This window comes from Mandrillus leucophaeus, unplaced genomic scaffold (assembly GCF_000951045.1).
Source record: "Mandrillus leucophaeus isolate KB7577 unplaced genomic scaffold, Mleu.le_1.0 Scaffold279, whole genome shotgun sequence".
Taxonomy (NCBI): Eukaryota; Metazoa; Chordata; class Mammalia; order Primates; family Cercopithecidae; genus Mandrillus; species Mandrillus leucophaeus.
In genome coordinates, this window is record NW_012102909.1 from 2,936,602 (window position 1) to 2,955,659 (window position 19,058).

Below are 19,058 nucleotides of genomic sequence, written 5' to 3' on the forward strand. Positions count from 1 at the left end.
GCCTCCCAAAGTGCTGGGATTACAGGCTTGAGCCACCGCGCCCAGCCACTTACATAAATTCTTAAAAGGCCTACTACATGTACTACCGTATCCCCAGTTCCCAGAAGAGTGACAGCCATGTAGTATGCTCTCAATATTACTGAGTGAATGTAATGTTTCTAGCATATTCTTAATTACTAGCAGTTATTTGGAAACATAAGTATTATCTAATAAATATCTCATTTTAGTCAACCTTGCCTTCAATCTAATCTTTAAGATAGGTCTGATTTCAATCCAAGAGATTTTATTTCATAAATTACAAAGGCCAATACTATTTGGAGAGTAGGGTAGACAAGAAGAATGAAAGATAACCATGGAGCAGAAGACAGACAAGACTCACATTAGTATATAGCAATTAATTGGGCTCTGTCTCGCTCTGTCGTCCAGGCTGGAGTGCAGTGGCATGATCTCGGCTCACTGCAACCTCCACCTCCTGGGTTCAAGCGATTCTCCTCCCTGAGCCTCTGGAGTCCCAAGTTGCTGAGGCTACTGGCATGTGTCACCACACGTAGCTAATTTTTGTATTTTTAGTAGAGATGGGGTTTCGCCATGTTGACCAGGCTGGTCTCAAACTTCTGACCTAAGGTGATCCACTCACCTCGGCTTCCCAAAGTGCTGGGATTACAGGTGTGAGCCACCATGCCTGGCCAGCTGCAGACTTTTAAAGATGGTCTATAATTTATAGATCTGCACTCTTAGCAAATGTGAAAGCCACACAGTAACAGTACAGTTATCTCAAAAGAGAGCACCTGTGCATTTGAGAGTAAACCACACAAAGGATATTAAGGTGTCTGGATTTGAGGGACTTAATTTTCATCAACTAACACCAGCAATGTTTTTCTAGTCTAGTGTGTAGCTTTTAGTTCACAAGTTGAATATTTTTAAAGTGACCAAGGCCAATTCAGACTTACTATACATGTATTTTTATGTTTTTATTATGGAAAATTTCAAATTTATACATGAATAGAGAATAGTAGTATACATCACTCATACGCTCACTACAAATGTTTGAACTTATTAATTGTACCTTGAATACTCCTCAAAATAATCTTGCAGTATAAACTTTAGGGAAGTTTGTCTCAGAATATGTTTTCAAAGTATTGGTGACAAGAAATCAAATACTAGTATTCTCTAACTTAACATGGAGATGCTGAACACTCAGATGTAGCAAATGAAGGAATTTCCAGTGAGCCATTTAGGTATGCAGGTGATAAAAACTTAAGACTCTATTTTATCCTCAAGAAAAATCTTAATTCACTGCTTGAAATTCTACCAGTTTTTTTTTTTTTTTTGGGATGGAGCCTCCCTCCTGTCGCCAGGCTGGAGTGCAATGGCGCAACCTCAGCTCACTGCAACCTCCACCTTCCGGGTTCAAGTGATTCTCCTTCCTCAGCCTCCTGAGAAGCTGGGATTACAGGCATGCGCCACCATGCCCAGCTAATTTTTGTATTTTTAGTAGAGACAGGGTTTCTCCATGTTGGCCAGGCTGGTCTTGAACTCCTGCCCTCAGGTGATCCACCCGCCTCGGCCTCCCAAAGTGTTAGGATTACCGGCGTGAGCCACTGTGCCCAGCCAACTATACCAGTTTCTTAAACACATTTATTGATCACTTACCATGGACCAGACTAAGAACATATATTAAGAGGCTCTGTGTTTTTAATGTGCTAAGAACTGTGTTAAGAACATATATTAAAAGCCTCTGACTTCCAGGGTCATTAAAGCAAAAATCTTACATTAAAATTAAAAGCACTACTAGGAAAACTTAGGGATTAGTACCCTCATGTTTAGCCAAGGTTTGCCTGACTGGAAAAATGGGAGTTTGGGTTGAGGGAGGTAGAAACAAGAGACTTTTACAGTATGACTACTTTGAGGAAGAGTTTCTTGGATGGGGTGTTTTAGTGAGGGATACAAGGCAAAATAAGTCATAAATGTAATAGGTAAGAGTTGAGGACAGGACAGGCGCTGTGGCTCACATCTGTAATCCTAGCACTTTGGGAGGCCGAGCTGGGCGGATCACCTGAGGTCAGAAGTTCGAGACCAGCTTGGCAAACATGGTGAAACCATGTCTCTACTAAAAATACAAAAATGAGCCGGGCATGGTGCCCGCCTGTAATGTCAGCTACTTGGGAGGGTGAGGCAGGAGAATGGCTTGAACCCAGGAGGTGGCGGTTGCAGTGAGCCGAGATTGGACCACTGCACTCTAGCCTTGCAGCCTGGGTAACAAACTGAGACTCCATCTCAGAAAATTAAAAAGTAAAAACAAAATTAAAAAGTTACGTGGTCAGATGCTTCTGGCAGTTTTTAAAATTAAACATTTTCAAACGAAGAATATTAAGTTTACAATATAAAACACGAGCAGTGCCTTAACCCAAAACGCTGATGGCTGTCGTAGCTAAGAGGCAAGGGGGTTAGAGACTCCACCAACACCGTGAGGCTAGTTAGTTTTTTAGGGAGTATTCATCTACAGATACAATATTTCCTAAAACAAAGGTCATGCACTAATTGCTACGTCCTATTGAAAAGATACTTTTTGAGCCTCAGGAATAGAGAAAAGAAATTTCAAGGTTACTAACAGATTAACTGACAATCTATTAAGAAAACAAGTGCAACCACATTTCCAATATAGATAAGAAATAGTAACTTAAAAGCGGAAAAATTTTGGAGGTGAAAAAAACAACGACATCGTACTTCAGAGCAACTTCATTATCTAGAAAGCTGCAAAGAGAAACCTAAAATTGCATTTTTAATGCATGGAGCTCTCAAACTGCCAGTATTCCAAGAATATAAACAAAAAGCTATGTCATCCAAGAAAAACAAAAAGCTATGTCATCCAAGAAAAACAAAAAGCTATGTCAAGAACTCATTGAGCTTTTCTCTTTCCGAGAAATGCCAACAAAGGCAGGATCAACTCATCCGATAATACTTTGAAAAACAAAGAACGCAGTGGGGGAAGCCACACGACAAAGAAAATATCCACGCTCCGATAATTTAACGCTAACTCTAAAAATTCTCTGTAAATATGTTACGGCATTTATCAATTGTTGCTTCATAAAAACGGCCCGCTCGTTCAACACCATGTCAATCACAACAGTAGCAAGCGACTATAAAAATAATATTAAATCAATTTCCCCACAATTGATATATTCCTTCTGGGTGAGATTTTCAAATCCTTGGAGTGTCTGGTTAGGCTTTTTGGTCGGTGGGGGGCTACAGAAGGAAAGCCAGAGGTTAAAGAAAAATGCTTGGCTTTTTTCCAATGTCAACTGCAAGAATAAAGTTTACCGCACTGAAAATGAGTACAAGCAGCCTCAAGGGGGGGAAAAATCTTATCACCGAGAAGAAAATGAAAGGAAGAATTTCAATAGGAAATCAAAAGTAAAATTAAAGGAAGACGGCTGTAAAGATAAGAAGAGGTTAATTAAAAAGGGGGAGAAGCGGGAAAAGAGAAGGAAAGAAAGCATAGGACAAAAGGAAGGTTCGACAAATTCTAAAAAGAGATCTGAATGAAAAAGTCTTTTCTCCAGGTCTAAGACCACAGAGGGCCCGCGGCGAGAGCAAAGGTCAAGCAATGGTGTAGCTAAAGTGAAGGGATTAATTGAAAGGGTTGAGCCCGGTCTCCCTTCACCTTGTCCTCTCACAGATTGGGTCTTGGTTCTAAGCATTCAGGTGCATGCTAAGGAAACAAAAACCACGATATGGCGGTGTCCACGGAGAACAATAGGCTGGGAGCGGCGCAGGGCCGAGGCCTTCCCTCCGGGACGACCACCATCCCGCCTCCCTCATCGCTGCCCCAGACTCACAGAGTCTTGGGCATCTCGTCCTCCATGGCTGCTGCTGTCGCGGCGCCGCCTCCGGGTCCAACTCCCTGCCCTTCACTACCTCCCAAATCGTTTGAGCGGTTATGGCTACGGGATAGCGGGGTTTCTCGGCTGACCAGAGGTTACTCCGCCTCCTTCTCCCGCGGCAATTACACTAAACCGCCCGGCCCAGCGGGAACAATGAAGCCCCAATACAAGATGGCGGCTAGCCGGGCGCCTAGGAGCAGCCAGGGAAGTTACCCGGGCCGCGCAGCCGCAGAATAATCTTGCACTCTCAACCTCCCGGCAGCCAGGCTACACCTTAATCCATAGGTTCACTTGTTGCGCAGCCGCTCTTCCACCCGACGCTAGGGACGTCTCAGGCTGCGCAGGCGCAAGGGTTAACTACTTCAAGGCTTGCGTGAACTTTTTTGTCTTCTGGCTGCGGATTCTAGTGTTTCGACCGCGAGTTATAATGGAGTGGAAACCTTCAGGGACAGTAAAAAGCCTAAATCTTTCCAAAAGAGGAAAGATATATAAAGACTCTTCAAGCTATCTGGTTTTTATAAAGGCTCTTCAAGCTATTTGGTTTTTGGAGAGCGAAAAGCAAAAGTCGCTTGCGCCGCCCGGGAATCGAACCCGGGTCGCAAGAATGGGAATCTTGCATGATACCACTACACCAGCGGCGCTGTTGATGTAGTTTGCCGCCAGAGTGTTTTAGGAGGAAATAAAAGCAGACGTTGGCTTTCATGTGAAAAGAATTGTCATGTATTATTTATTAATTTAAGAGTAAAAGTTTATTGACAGCCTATAATCTTGTTTTCCAATAACATAAATAATTTATCTTCTCTCATCCCAAACACGGGAATGGATGTTTCAACTTTCTCTGTACAGAAAAAAAAATTTCAATTTAAAATGTTTACTTAAGAAATAAGAAAAAAGAAAAAAAGTTTTACTTTAAAAAGTAAAGATTTTATTAAGAATTTGCCTCGTTGGTGCTAGCCAAATTTTTGAGAGCGGGGACGATATTTCCAGATGCCAGATTTTTATTTGTATTTGCATTTCTTCCGTGTATTGAATGCACATTGAAAAGTATTTCAGAAATATCTGTTTAGGCCGGAGGCAGTGGCTCACGCCTGTTATCCCAGCACTTTGGGAGGCTGAGGCGGGAGGATCACCTGAAATCATGAGTTCGAGACCAGCCTGACCAACATGGAGAAAACCTGTGTCTACTAAAAATACAAAAATTAGCCTGGCATGGTGGTGGGCGCCCGTAATCCCAATTACTCAGGAGGCTGAGGCAGGAGAATCACTTGAATCCGGGAGGCAGAGATTGCAGTGAACCGAGATCTTGCCATTGCACTCCAGCCTGGGCAACAGAGCGAGGATCCTTCTCAAAAACAAAAAAAACAAAAAAACAAAAACAAAAACCACTATTTAATGCAAATTGGTCACAAGAATCTTAAAAGTGAACAAGTCAAAAGATACATAAACGAGTTGAAATGTTGGCGGTGGCTCAAGCCTGTAATCCCAGCACTTTGGGAGGCCGAGGTGGGCGGATCACGAGGTCAGGAGATCGAGACCATCCTGGCTAACACGGTGAAACCCCGTCTCTACTAAGAAATACAAAAAATAGCCGGGCGAGGTGGCGGGCACCTGTAGTCCCAGCTACTCGGGAGGCTGAGGCCGGAGAATGGCGTGAGCCCAGGAGGCGGAGCTTGCAGTGAGCTGAGATCCGGCCACTGCACTCCAGCCTGGGCGACAGAGCGAGACTCCGTCTCAAAAAAAAAAAAAAAACAAAAAACAAAAGATACATAAACTTCGGTCCAACTTTAGGAGGCAGAGAAATTAGAGCTCTGAAATGTGGTTCAGTATACTCAGTATGCATTTCATATTGCTTATTATATATATGTCACTAAAGTAATCCTATATCTAGGAATCTATCCTACAGAAATAAAAGAATTAAATTATAAAGATTTATGTGCCAAGATACAACTGCAGCATTATTTGTAATAGAAAAAAATGGAGTAACCTGAATATCCATCAATGCCACTTGTGGTAATTTATTCAATTTACACCGAATATGTGTGGAAATTTTTCTTTTTCTTTTCTTTTTCTTTTTCCTTTTTTTCTTTTTTCTTTTTGAGACAGTCTCGCTCTGTCTCCTAGACTGGAGTGCAGTGGCACAGTCTTGGCTCACTGCAACCTCTGTCTCCTGAGTTCAAGTGATTCTCCTGCTTCAGCCTCCCCAGTAGCTGGTATTACAGATGTGAGCCACCACCTAAATTAGCCTAGCTAATTTTTGTATTTTAGTAGAGACAGGGTCTCACCATGTTGGCCAGGCTGGTCTTGAACTCCTGAGCTCAGGTGATCCGCCTACCGCAGCCTCCCAAAGTGCTGAGATTACAGCCATGAGCTGCTGCCCCTGGCCAGAACATTCATTTTATGGACTATTTTGCAGCTATTGAAAAGCTGTTAATCAGATCTGTAGTGTTGAACTGGAAAATATCTATGATGTAAGTTTAAGTTGTAGAAATACTTTTTTAAACATAGGAGAATTTACACATCGAAAAATGTGATGTCGGCCGAGTGTGGCAGCTCATGCCTGTAATCCCAGTCTTTGGGAGGCCGAAGTGAGCAGATCACTTGAGTCAGGAGTTCAAGACCAGCCTGGCCAACATGGAGAAACCCCGTGTCTACTTTAAAATACAAAAATTAGCCAGGTGTGGTGGCACCTGTCTGTAATCCCAGCTACTCAGGAGGCTGAGGCAGGAGAACCACTTGAAGCCGGGAGTCAGAGGTTGCAGTGCGCCCCTGGGCAACAGAGCAAGACTCCTCAAAAACAAAACAAAACAAAACAAAACAAAACAAAACAAAACAAAACACCAAAAAAACCAAAAAACAAAAACGTGATGTCCTCTTTAAAGTAGTTTGTTCAGACTGGATACACTCTGGATTTTCATTTTTTGGAATTGTCTTTAGAGTCTCTGGCACATTCTTCAGATTATTTTCAAAGATATCAAGTACTAGTCTTTTGATGGTGAATAAAACAAATGTTAATGGTGGATGGTAATTTTAAAACACCTTTTTGGGACATCCATATAAAGCGTTTTTCAGTTTAATAGTTTTTAGTTTATTCACAGAGGTGTGTGTGCAAGAATCACCACAATCAATTTTATAACATTTTCTTCACCTCAAAAAGGAAACCCTTAGCAATTAGCAGTCACTCCCTGACCCTCATCCCATTCCATGTCCCAGCCACTAGTCTTTCTGCCTCTATAGATTTGCCTATTCTAGACATTTCATATGATTGGAGGCATGCAATATATGGTTTCTTGTGACTGACTTATTTCACTTAACATTATGCTTTTCAGGGTCATCCATATTGTAACATGTATCATTACTTCATTCCTTTTTATTCCCAAATGAAACTCCATTATATGGATATTGCACAAGTACTTATTTATTTATTTATTTGAGAAGAGTCTTTCTCTGTCTCCTAGGCTGGAGTGCAATGGCACAATCTTGGCTCACCGCAACCTCTGCCTCCTGGGTTCAAGCGATTCTCCTGCCTTAGCCTCCCCAGTAGCTGGGATTACAGGCGCCCACCACCACGCCCAGCTAATTTTTGTATTTTTAGTAGAGATGGGGTTTCACCATGTTGGCCAGGCTGGTCTCGAACTCCTGATCTCAGGTGATCTGCCCGCCTCAGCCTCCCTAAGTGCTAGGATTACAGGTGGAAGCCACTGCTCCCAGCCGTACTTTTTTTTTAAGTAGAGTAGTTTTTAAGTTACAAAAGTAAAACGTGTTTAGTGTTACAAATGAAATGGATACATAAGGAAAATATTAAAAATGTATCTTCTTCCCCTTCTTGAGGTAAATAATATTAATAGATTCATCTGTAATGTTCCACATTTTACTCTATACAGATGCACATGTATACACTTGGGATTTTTAGGGTTTTTTTGTTTTTTGTTTTTTGTTTTTTTTGAGACGGAGTCTCACTCTGTCGCCCAGGCTGGAGTGCAGTGGCCGGATCTCAGCTCACTGCAAGCTCTGCCTCCCGGGTTTACGCCATTCTCCTGCCTCAGCCGCCTGAGCAGCTGGGACTACAGGCGCCCACCACCTCGCCCGGCTAGTTTTTTGTATTTTTTTAGTAGAGACGGGGTTTCACCGTGTTCGCCAGGATGGCCTCGGTCTCCTGACTTCGTGATCCACCTGTCTCGGCCTCCCAAAGTGCTGGGATTATGGGTGTGAGCCTCTGTGCCGGGCTTCAGGGTCTCACTCTGTTGCCTAGGCTGGAGCGCAGTGGCAGTGATCTTGGCTCACTGCAGTCTCTGCCTCCTAGGCTCAGGTGTTTCTGCCACCTTAGCTTCCTAAGTAGCTGGGACTACAGGCGCGTGCCACCATGCCTGGCTAATTTTTTTTTTTTGAGATGGAGTTTCACTCTTGTTGCCCAGGCTGGAGTGCAATGGCTTGATCCCAGCTCACTGCAACCTCCACCTCCTGGGTTCAAGCAATTCTCCTGCCTCAGCCTCCTGAGTAGCTGGGATTACAGGCGCCCACCACCACGCCCGGCCAATTTTTGTATTTTTAGTAGAGATGAGGTTTCACCATATTGGCCAGGTTGGTCTTGAATTCCTGACCTCAGGTCATCTGCCCGCCTCGGCCTCCCAAAGTGCTGGGATTACAGACGTGAGCCACTGCGCCCAGTCCTGGCCTAATAGTTTTTTAATAGTTGCAAAATCGTCCATCAAATGAAAGTTCCACAATGTATTGGATGGTAAATTGAATAAATTACCATAGTGACATTGATGGATATTCAGGTTACTACTTTAAAAAACCTATTGTATTACAAATAATGTTGCAGCTGTATCCTGGTACATATATCTTTTTTTTTTTTTTTTTGGAGATTGGGGGGCAGAGTCTTGCTGTGTGCCCAGTCTGGAATGCAGTGCCGTGATCACTACTCACCTCAGCCTCTACCTTCCAGGCTCAGGTGATCCTCCTGCCTCAGCCTCCTGAGTAGCTAGGACTACAGGTGCACACCACCATGCCAGGCTAATTTTTTAAATATTTTTTCATATAGATGGGGTTTTGCCATTTTGCTCATGCTGGTCTTGAACCCTGGGCTCAAACCATCCGCCCACCCTGGCCTCCCAAAGTGCTGGGATTACAGATGTGAGCCACTGAGCCTAGCCTCTTTCTCGAATTTTAACTTTATTTTGTAGCCAACCTATTTTTCTCTCATCTATGTTGTTATTCATGTTCATGTACTAGTTATTCTTTTTTGTTTGTTTGGGTGAAGTATTGTAATTACAGAAATGAGATCATTTTATACCCATCATGCAATCACAAGCTTTTCTCAACTGATAATACTAGGACACTAGTTATAGACCCAAATTTTTTTTTTTTTTCTTTGAGGCAGAGTCTCACTCTGTCGCCCAGGTTGGAGTGCAGTGGCATAATCTTGGCTCACTGCAACCCCTGCCTCCTGGGTTCAAGCAATTTTCCTGCCTCAGCCTCCTGAGTAGCTGAGATTACAGGCGTGCACCACCATACCTGGCTAATTTTTATATTTTTATTAGAGACAGGGTTTCACCATGTTGGCAGGCCTGGTCTCGAACTCCTGACCTCAGATGATCTGCCTGCTCCAGCCTCCCAAAGTGCTGGTATTACAGGTGTGAGCCACTGCACCAAGCCTCAGCATTCTTTTTTCTTACTTTTTATTTTTTGAGACCAGCCCGTCAGGTTGGAGTGCAGTGGCACGATCTCAGCTCACTGCAACCTCAGCCTCCCAAGTTCAACTGATTCTCCTGCCTCAACCTCCCAAGTAGGTGGGATTACAGGCATGCACCACCATGCCCAGCTAATTTTTGTATTCTTAGTAGAGGCGGGTTTTTGCCTTGTTGGCCAGGCTGGTCTCAAACTCCTGACCTCAGATATTCTGCCCGCCTCTGTCTCCCAGAGTGCTGGGATTACAGGAGTGAGCCACGGTGCCTGGCTTCTTTTTAATGCATGCATAATGTTCTACTGTATGGTATGTAGGGGAGAAAAAAGAGTTTTCCTCTACGCTTCTGAGTTTTTGGTTGTGATAGACCCTGTAACAAAAGATAGATTAACAAGAAGAAAACAAACAGGACCAGGCATGATGGCTCATGCCTGTAATCCCAACACTTTGGGAGTCCAGAGTTCCAGACCAGCCTGGGCAATATGGCAAAAAACCATCTCTACAAAAAGTGTAAAAATTAGCTGGGCATAGTAGTGGATGCCTGTGGTCCCAGCTACTCTACTCTGGTGGCTGAGGTGGGTGGATCGCTTGATCCCAGGAGCAGGAGGTTGCAGTGAGCCGTGATTGTGCCATTGCACTTCAGCCTGGGTGACAGAGCGAAGCCATCTCAAAATAAATAAATGAAAGAAAGAAAAAAAAAGAAAAACAGAAATTTAAAAACATGTACGTCATGTATTCAAAAGAGAGACCAGGGAAATGAGCAAATCTCCAAGAGGTGGCTTTGAATTCAGGATTATACAGCATCTTCAAAAAAGAACAGCATATGTTTAGAGAAGTGTTAAGAGAGCCGGGTGCAGTGGCTCACACCTGTAATTCCAGCACTTTGGGAGGCCAAGGCGGGCGGATCACCTGAGGTTGCGAGTTCAAGACCAGCCTAACCAACATGGAGCAACCCCATCTATACTAAAAATACAAAATTAGCCGGGTGTGGTGGTGCGAGCTGTAATCCCAGCTACTCAGGAGGCTGAGGCAGGAGAATTGCTTGAACCCAGGAGGCGGAGGTTGCTGTGAGGTTGTGCCATTGCACTCCAGCCTGGGCAACAAGAGAGAAACTTCGTCTCAAAAAAACAACAAAAAAGAGAAGTGTTAAGAGAAGGAAAATGATTTTGAGTCTCTAGGGGTGGCAAATTATGGGAAGGCAAATAAGCAATAGAAAAAGGCTCATTAATGAAGTTTGTCATGTAGATTCCTGGCTGATAAAGGTTTGTCAAAAGACAAAATTACAACTAATTTAAAGAGCATAACTGGCTTTTATGCGATGATAGAATTGCGCAACACCTCATTCTATAAAACAGAATGAGTTGAGTGGAGGAGATTGACTTTCAGAAAGGGCTGAAGAAAGCAGAAACAGAAAAGTGAATTGGTTGTTTCGAGGTTACTTTCCTTGTAAAGTTTAAAGCAGAGGGTATGTCCTTATCATGCCACTTAAAACTGATCTGTTTGGGAATCTGGCTATTATTTTTCTTTCTCCTGATTTCTTAGAAAGTCAGATTGACAACTTAGTTTTGACCTTGTGATGTGGAACATGTGTGACATGAGTGCCTCCATTTTGGTTTAGTCTGTTGGGCCTAGTCTGGTGCAGGAGCTCAGTCCAAACCAATGGCTTCCTATAAATTTTATTTAACAGGCGTAAAATTGTCTTCAGTGATTAACCTTTGTCCTTCCAGGCTGTGCGGGAAGAGGGATACCTTTGCCTTTTAAAATTTGTGTCCTGCTTTTAGGCAAGTGGGGGAAGGCGGAGAACTTTCTACGTATCTACATCTTCTCAATTGTCTTCGTCTTGAAATAATCCTTAGGCTAAAGAGGCGTATTTTGGGGTGGCACATTCTGGTGTCTTTACAGGTACACTACTTTTATTCATGTCTGTTACTATTATTCCACCCCCTTCACCTTGGGCCACCCTATCTTCAGTCTCCCTCATTTTTCTTTTCAACTAGCACCATTTACCCATTCACTGCGTACCCGACAGTTCTCGCAACAGGGTGATCACTCAGTAAGTACTGTTGTCCCTTTGGTCTGTTTCTGGCAGCGATTAGCTGTGTGCATTCTTAGGAGCGACGGAGGGGATAGAAGAGGGCACTAGTGAAGAACCAAGGTGCTTCAGCCGAATAGGGAGGGAGGAGGAGAGCTGAGGCGAGCCTCAGCTTCTGCCTTCGACGTCTTCTGAAGGAGGGTGGGCTTCGAGGCGGAAGGGTGCTTAGGGCACTGAGTAGCCCAGAGCGGGGAGCTCCTGCAGGACTAAGGGGACCGGCGGGGCGAGGCGCCTGGGCGGGGTCGGGGCGGGGCTCGCAGGGGCTGGGCGGCCTGGGGGCGGGGCTGGGCGGAGCGCGCAGCCGCGCAGCTGTGGGAGGACTGCGGGGCTCTACAGGCTAGCTGCAGAGCTTGTGGAGGCCATGGGGCGCGCCGTCGCGGAGCTAGTCTCCTCGCTGCTGGGGCTGTGGCTGCTGCTGTGCAGCTGCGGATGCCCCGAGGGCGCCGAGCTGCGTGCCCCGCCAGATAAAATCGGTAGGCGAGAAGGTGGAGGCGCGGGAGGGAGCTGGAGCGCGCCCCGCGCCGGGCGGCCGCTGCGCAGTGCGCCCAGATCCCACAGCCGCGACGCAGGCCAGCGGTGCAGGCCGAGTCAGCCGCGCAGGTCGCGCTTTCCCCCATTCACATCTCAGGGCGGCTTTCAGCTCTGCTCGGAATAGGACTGTGCATTCCCAGGCGTGGAGAGGTGCCCACTTGAGGAATGGGAGAGGACGGGGACGGGCGGGCGGGCAGGCAGGCGCCTAGCGTACCTGTAGCTCCTGTCTCTTAGGCCTGGGGCTCCTTGGAGGCCTAGGTTCCTCTTTCTATCTTCCCTTTGAACACTGAGGGTGAAGAGACCAGTGTTCTGGCTCGACCTGGGGCGCTCGGCCAGATTGCAGGCTCAGGCAGACACAGCACAGGGAGGAGTGAAAACAAGCTGACCCTGTCTGCTCCCCTTGGGAGGCTGAACCCCCTTCCCCCAGCTCCGCTTTGCTGAGGTCGGCCTGCTCTCAGAGGCGCCTGGCTTGCACAATTTCTCTGCCTAGGACTAACACAACCACAGAAAGAATCTATATTCTCTTTCCAGTGTCAGGAGCCTTGGCTTTTTGCTTCCTGTCTCCCTCCCGCCCTGCTTTAAAGTCGTGTTCTTCGATATCATTAACCTCTCTACATTGAATTTAGACACAACAAAGCTAGGCATAAATGGCCGTCACTTTATTAAAAATGCGTGCTGGATGCGTGCTGGAAAGGTCGACCTCTAATGTGCCCGTGAGTTGGGCATCAAGAAGGGTGTGCAGGTCCCTTGATTCCTCCATAAAGACCTGTGAGAATCTTTGAGCATCTGGAAAAAAAATCGAATTAATGTCAATATGTTAATTAATCTACTGCTTTTGTCTGGGGGCAGTGTCTGTCCAGATTCAGGGAGTTAGACCTTCGCTGCAGGTGTCACTCTTCCCCACCGAATTGTTGGTAATAGCTTTGAGTAACAACCTCCGCTATTAGTGGTCTTTCAAAAACGAAAGAACTCACAGAGCTGGTAAAAGGGGAAAAAATAATCTTCTGTTTTTTTCCCTCATAGCGATTATTGGAGCCGGAATTGGTGGCACTTCAGCAGCCTATTACCTGCGGCAGAAATTTGGGAAAGATGTGAAGATAGACCTGTTTGAAAGAGAAGAGGTCGGGGGCCGTCTGGCTACCATGATGGTGCAGGGGCAAGAATATGAGGCAGGAGGTTCTGTCATCCATCCTTTAAATCTGCACATGAAGCGTTTTGTCAAAGACTTGGGTATGTAATTTTGGTCTTGGAGCTCACCAGATTACTGTGTGACATCCCCAGATATTTTTGTCAGATGGAGAACTGAAACTTCTGCCTTGTTAATTGCCTTAGAGAGACGTTGTTAAAACTGTTTTCCTCAATTTCTTGTTAGTTGGTACTGCCTTAGTTAGGAGCAGTTCTGCTGTAATGGGACACTAGTTATCTGTATCACTAGTTATCTGGAATTACAGCCATAGGGTGGGGGTGGGAATGGCTGCCATTGTCTTTTTTTTTCTTTTGAGACAGAGTTTCGCTCTTGTCGCCCAGGCTGGAGTGCAATGGTGCGATCTCGGCTCACTGCAACCTCTGCCTCCCGGGTTCAAGCGATTCTCCTGCCTCAGCCTCCCCAGTAGCTGGGATTACAGGTGCACGCCACCATGCCCGGCTAAGTTTTGTATTTTCAGTAGAGATGGGGTTTCACCATGTTGGCCCGGCTGGTCTTGAACTCCTGACCTCAGGTGATCTGCCTGCCTTGGCCTCCCAAAGTGCTGGGATTACAGGGGTGAGCCACCGTGCCCGGCTTCTGTTGTCTGTTCTTAAACTTCTTAAACTTGTGTTAAAGAATCAGAGAAGGTTTGGAGATAGTCACCTCATTGTGATCATTTTGCAGCTGGGTAAATGAGACCCAGAGTCTTGAAGTGTCTGGCTCAAAGTCACTCACATATGGCGATGGCCGGGGTCAGTGGCTCATGCCTGTAATCCCAGCACTTTGGGAGGCCGAGGCAGAGGATCACTTGTGCCCGGGAGTTAGAAACCAGTCTGGGCAACATAGTGAGACCCTGTCTTTACTAAAAATAAAAAAATTAGCCTGGTGTGATGGCACAAATCTGTAGTCCTAGCTACTTGGGAGGCAGAGGCAGGAGGATCCCGTGAGCCTGGGAGATAGAAGCTGCAGTGAGCCTTGATTGTGCCACTGTACTCCAGCCTGGGCAACAAAGTGAGACCCTGTCAAAACAAACCACCACAAACAAAACAAACTCACTCACACAGCTGTGGATGCAGACATGTGCGTAGAACTTGGGACATGCAACTGCTACCCTGACAGAGGAGCTGGATAGGTCATGGGGAAAGTCTGACAGGCCACTGCAGGCCCTTTCGGCAGAGAGTGTTTCGTAACTTTGGCTTCCCTCCAGTTATGTGAAATATCCAGTTTTGCAAAATAGGATTCTCACAGGAATGGAAGTGCCTCTTTCCCCTCAGCTGCCTTCCACATCCTCTGTAGATGCTGCCTCTGCTTCAGTTTCCTCCACGAGGGCAAAGGTATACCCAGAACAAATTATGCCATGAAGATACATGTCTGACATCTTTGTTTTTAAATTGAATTCAATTGCTACTCTGGCTTTTTTCCTTTGACTATCCAGTTTTTTAAGACTAAAAAATAGCCAGGTAAAAATATATCTACTTTTGATATATTAATATTTACATGATCATCTGACCCATCGCCTAGCACATCTGCTTTTGGACAGTGTAGTGAAAGTATAGTGTTTCACACTGTCCAAAGATAGAGCTCCTTTATGTGTCTCCGGAGAACTGAGGGAAGCCCCAAATTCACTCAGATTACGTTCTTTCATTTGGTCAGCATAGACACCACTGACTTAGCTGCGCTTTATGTTTTTGCAGGTCTCTCTACTGTTCAGGCCTCTGGTGGCCTACTGGGGATATATAATGGAGAGGCTCTGGTATTTGAGGAGAGCAACTGGTTCATAATTAACGTGATTAAATTAGTTTGGCGCTATGGATTTCAGTCCCTCCGTATGCACATGTGGGTAGAGGACGCGTTAGACAAGTTCATGAGGTAATTTTTTTCCTTCCATTTAACCTAAGATCTTTTAATTTAGGTTAAATTAAACTTGATGAACTTGAGGAATTATAATTTCTTGTAAGCATTTTCTACCTCACTGCAAGGCCTGTTTATAACATTGTTAGGCAAAATGTTTTGTAGAAACCATGCAGACTGTTTGCTTGGAAATTGAAAGGTTGGTTTATTTTTGCTTCCGAAGTGTATTTTGCAAATGCTTTTTTAGTGTTGCCAGATGCTGTTAGATGCCTTGAATTCTTATGATAACTTACTCAGGTAGGTACCGTTTTTAGCTTCTTTAAACAGATGCAGAAGGTGGTGGTGCAGAGAGGTTTTAAGAGGCAAGTTCACCCACATCGTAAGTGGTATAGCTGGAGTTGCCACCCAGGCAGTCTGGCTTTAGAGTCTTCACTCTTAATCTCTGTGCTATGCTGGTCATTGTGTATATGAATGAGATAATGTGTGTAAGAGCTTGTAGAAAGGATCAGAAAACTTAAATGGGCTTTAATAGTAACATGTTTTCAGTGAACCAACAGCCTGAAGTAGAGTAAAAGTTCCATATTCCAAGAATTTACATTCTAGCACTGTTCTGGGTAGTAAGAATTCAGGTGCTTCCTTTTCGTCCTTATGCTTTTCTATATTTAAACAATTTTTTTATGTGTGTGAATATGCATCGCTTTGGTAATCAGGAAGAGTAACATAAAATAGCCAGTCTAATTTTGAAGGGTACAATCTGTTTTTTTTAAAGCTGTTGGCATGTGCTAGTTTTTTTTTTTTTTTTGAGACAGAGTTTTGCTCTGTTGCCTGGGCTGGAGTGCAGTGGCGCCATCTTGGCTCACTGCAACCTCCGCCTCCCCGGTTCAAGTGATTCTTCTGCCTCAGACTCCACAGTAGCTGGGATTACAGGTGCCTGCCACTGCGCCTGGCTAATTTTTCGTATTTTTAGTAGAGATGGGGTTTCAATCTCCTGACCTCGTGATCAGCCTCAGCCTCCCGCCTCAGCCTCCTAGTGTTGGGATTACAGGTGTGAGCCACTGTGCCCGGCTGGCACATGCTAATTTTTATGCTGGTTTATAGTTTTAGGTACTGGAGGCCAGTATCGCGCCATTACACTCCAGCCTGGGTGACAGAGCAAGACTCCATCTTGAGGGGCAAAAAAAAAACAAAACCAAAAAAAACCCAAAAATGTGTCACATGACCAGGTATTGAACAGGACCAATATGAGTTAAGCAGAGCTGGGCACACTGGCTTATGCCTCTAATCCCAGAACTTTGGGAGGCTGAGGCTGGTGGATCACCTGAGGTCAGGAGTTTGAGACCAGCCTTACCAACACGGTGAAACCCTGTCTCTACAAAAAATATAAAAAATTAGCCAGTGTAGTGGTGCATGCCTGTAATCCCAGCTACTTGTGAACCTGAGGCAGGAGAATCGCTTGAACCCGGGAGGCAGAGGTTGCGGTTGCAGTGAGCTGAGATCATGCCATTGCGCTCTAGCTCGGGGGACAGAGCCAGACTCTGTCTCAAAAAAAAAAAAGAGTTAAGCAGGATATACTCTGGTTTCTCTAACTTATGGTAGTTTGGGTTTTCTTTCTCAACATCATTCTTAGGACAGTTCCTTAATTGCCTTTCCCGTGGGTACCTTAAGTCCAGCTACAGTGCGTATGGTTTTTAAATAGCCATTCATTCATTCACCCAATATTGAGTGCCTGTTAGGTGCCAGGCATTGTTCTATGTTGAGAATATAGGACCTACAACATGTCCTTGTCCTCAAGAATATATATTCTAGTGGAGAGACAGGCAAGATACAACTAAGGAAATATATAGAATTTGCGTAGAGACAGCCAGTCACTTTATAGAAGGTGGGTGACATGGTACTGCATACTCAGCAGGCAGATCAAGTTCCGATGGCATCAGCCCTGCTTGTGTGTATCGTTTTTCTTTTCTTTCTTTTTTTTTTTTTTGAGATGGAGTCTCGCTTTGTTGCACAGACTGGAGTGCAGTGGCGGGATCTCAGCTCACTGCAACCTCCGCCTCCCGGGTTCAAGCAATTCTCCTGCCTCAGCCTCCTGAGTAGCTGGGATTACAGGCGCATACCACTATGCCTGGCTAATTTTTTGTATTTTTAATAGAGACAGGGTTTCACGGTATTAGCCAGGCTGGTCTTGAACTCCTGACCTCATGATCCACCTGTCTCGGCTTCCCAAAGTACTGGGATTGCAGGCGTGAGCCACCACGCTTGGCCCTCTTTTTTTTTTCTTTTTGACACAGGTTTCACTCTGTCACCCAGGCTGGAGTGCAGTGGTGTGATCATGGTCCACTGCAGCCTGGACCTCCTGGGCTCAGGTGATCCTTCTGCCTTAGCCTCCGTGTAGCTGGGACTACAGGCACGTGCCAACAAATCTGGCTAATTTTTTGTATTTTTTTTGTAGAGAGGAGGTTTGGCCATGTTACCCAGGCTGATCTTGAATTCCTGGGCTCGAATGTTCCACTCATCTGGGCTTCCCAAAGTGTTGGGATTACGGGCGTGAGCTCCTGCTCCCAGCCTCGTTTTTCTTATCTGTGGCTTGCTTGACATGTACAGAATTGCCCTTTGAGAAATTAAGGAATTACTTTTTTTTTTTTTTTTTTGAGACGAGTTTCACTCTGCTGCCCAGGCTAGAGTACAGTGGCGCAATCTCGGTTCACTGCAACCTCTGCCTCCTGGGTCCAAGTGATTCTCCTGCCTCAGCCTCCTGAGTAGCTGGGATTACAGGCATGTGCTACCATACCCAGATAATTTTTGTATTTTTAGTAGAGACGGGGTTTTACCATGTTGGCCAGGCTGGTCTTGAACTCCTGGCCTCAATTGATCCGCCTGTCTTGGTCTCCTAAAGTGCTGGGATTATAGGCGTGAGCCACCGCACCTGGCCTAAGAAATCACTTTTGAAGTGAATTCAAAGTATTACAGAACTGGGAAAAAGAACCAGTGAGGGGATACATAGGTTATACTGTTTTTGACTTTAAAAAACAATTTACGGGCAGGGCACGGTGGCTCACGCCTGTAATCCCAGCACTTTGGGAGGCCAAGGCAGGTAGATCACAAGGTCAGGAGTTTGAGACCAGCTTGGCCAACATGGTGAAACCCCGTCTCTACTGAAAATACAAAAATTAGCAGGGCGTGGAGGTGCGCGCCTGTAATCCCAGCTACTTGGGAGGCTGAGGCAGGAGAATCACTTGAACCCCGGAGGCAGAGTTTGCAGTGAGCTGAGATCACGTCATTGCACTCCAGCCTGGGTGACAGGGCGAGACTCGTTTCAAAAAAAAAAAAAAAAATTTACAAATTTCATGGAATTACCCCCATTTTAAATGTTTGATTATATGGCACTGACTTTTATGTTGCTAATATTGCATTATACGTTTCTGTTTATTTCAATAAATCACGATTATGTAATCTTGTTTGATAATTTTATCAAATCCTATGAGATAGTTGGAGAGGTTGTTGCTATTCAGCCAATATGTACCAGTTGTTAAAAGTAGTGAAATATGGGCAAGTGCTGTGGCTCATGCCTGTAATCCCAGCACTTTTGGAGGCTGAAGTGGGAGGATCACTTGAGGCCAGGAGTTGGATACCAGCCTGGACAACATGGCCAAACCTTGTCTCTACAAAAAATAAAAAAAAATTAGTCAAGTGTGGTGGCATGTGCCTGTGGTCCCAGCTAGCTGGGAGGCTATGGTGGGAGGATCACTTGAGACTGGGAGGTTGAGGCCGCCGTGAGCTATGATCATGCCACTGCACCCTAACCTGGATGACAGAGTGAGACTCCGTCTGAAA

At 45.2% G+C, this 19,058-nt stretch overlaps 2 protein-coding genes and 1 non-coding gene across 6 annotated transcripts in view; 1 reads left to right on the forward strand and 2 right to left on the reverse strand.

Annotated features, from left to right (window-relative positions):
• TIA1 (TIA1 cytotoxic granule-associated RNA binding protein) overlaps positions 1-4,094 on the reverse strand; it is a 44,244-nt gene extending 40,150 nt beyond the window's left edge. For both annotated transcript variants that reach the window (XM_011985028.1, XM_011985027.1), the window contains exon 1: positions 3,840-4,094. In XM_011985028.1, coding sequence (XP_011840418.1) covers positions 3,840-3,865 — 26 coding nt within the window. In that variant the 5' untranslated portion in view covers positions 3,866-4,094. The remainder of the gene's footprint in view (positions 1-3,839) is intronic.
• A 360-nt stretch (positions 4,095-4,454) lies between these two features.
• On the reverse strand, positions 4,455-4,525 carry TRNAG-CCC. Its single transcript has one exon. It is a non-coding gene; the product is annotated as a tRNA-Gly (tRNA).
• Positions 4,526-11,945: 7,420 nt separating this feature from the next.
• Positions 11,946-19,058, forward strand: part of PCYOX1 (prenylcysteine oxidase 1) — a 19,371-nt gene continuing 12,258 nt past the window's right edge. The window contains exons 1-3 of one of the 3 annotated variants that reach the window (XM_011985033.1): positions 11,946-12,132; positions 13,214-13,420; positions 15,071-15,245. In XM_011985033.1, coding sequence (XP_011840423.1) covers positions 12,021-12,132; positions 13,214-13,420; positions 15,071-15,245 — 494 coding nt within the window. In that variant the 5' untranslated portion in view covers positions 11,946-12,020. Of the gene's footprint in view, positions 12,133-12,280; positions 12,341-13,213; positions 13,421-15,070; positions 15,246-19,058 lie in introns of those variants that run through there. The other 2 variants (XM_011985034.1, XM_011985035.1) reach the window with 2 other exon arrangements.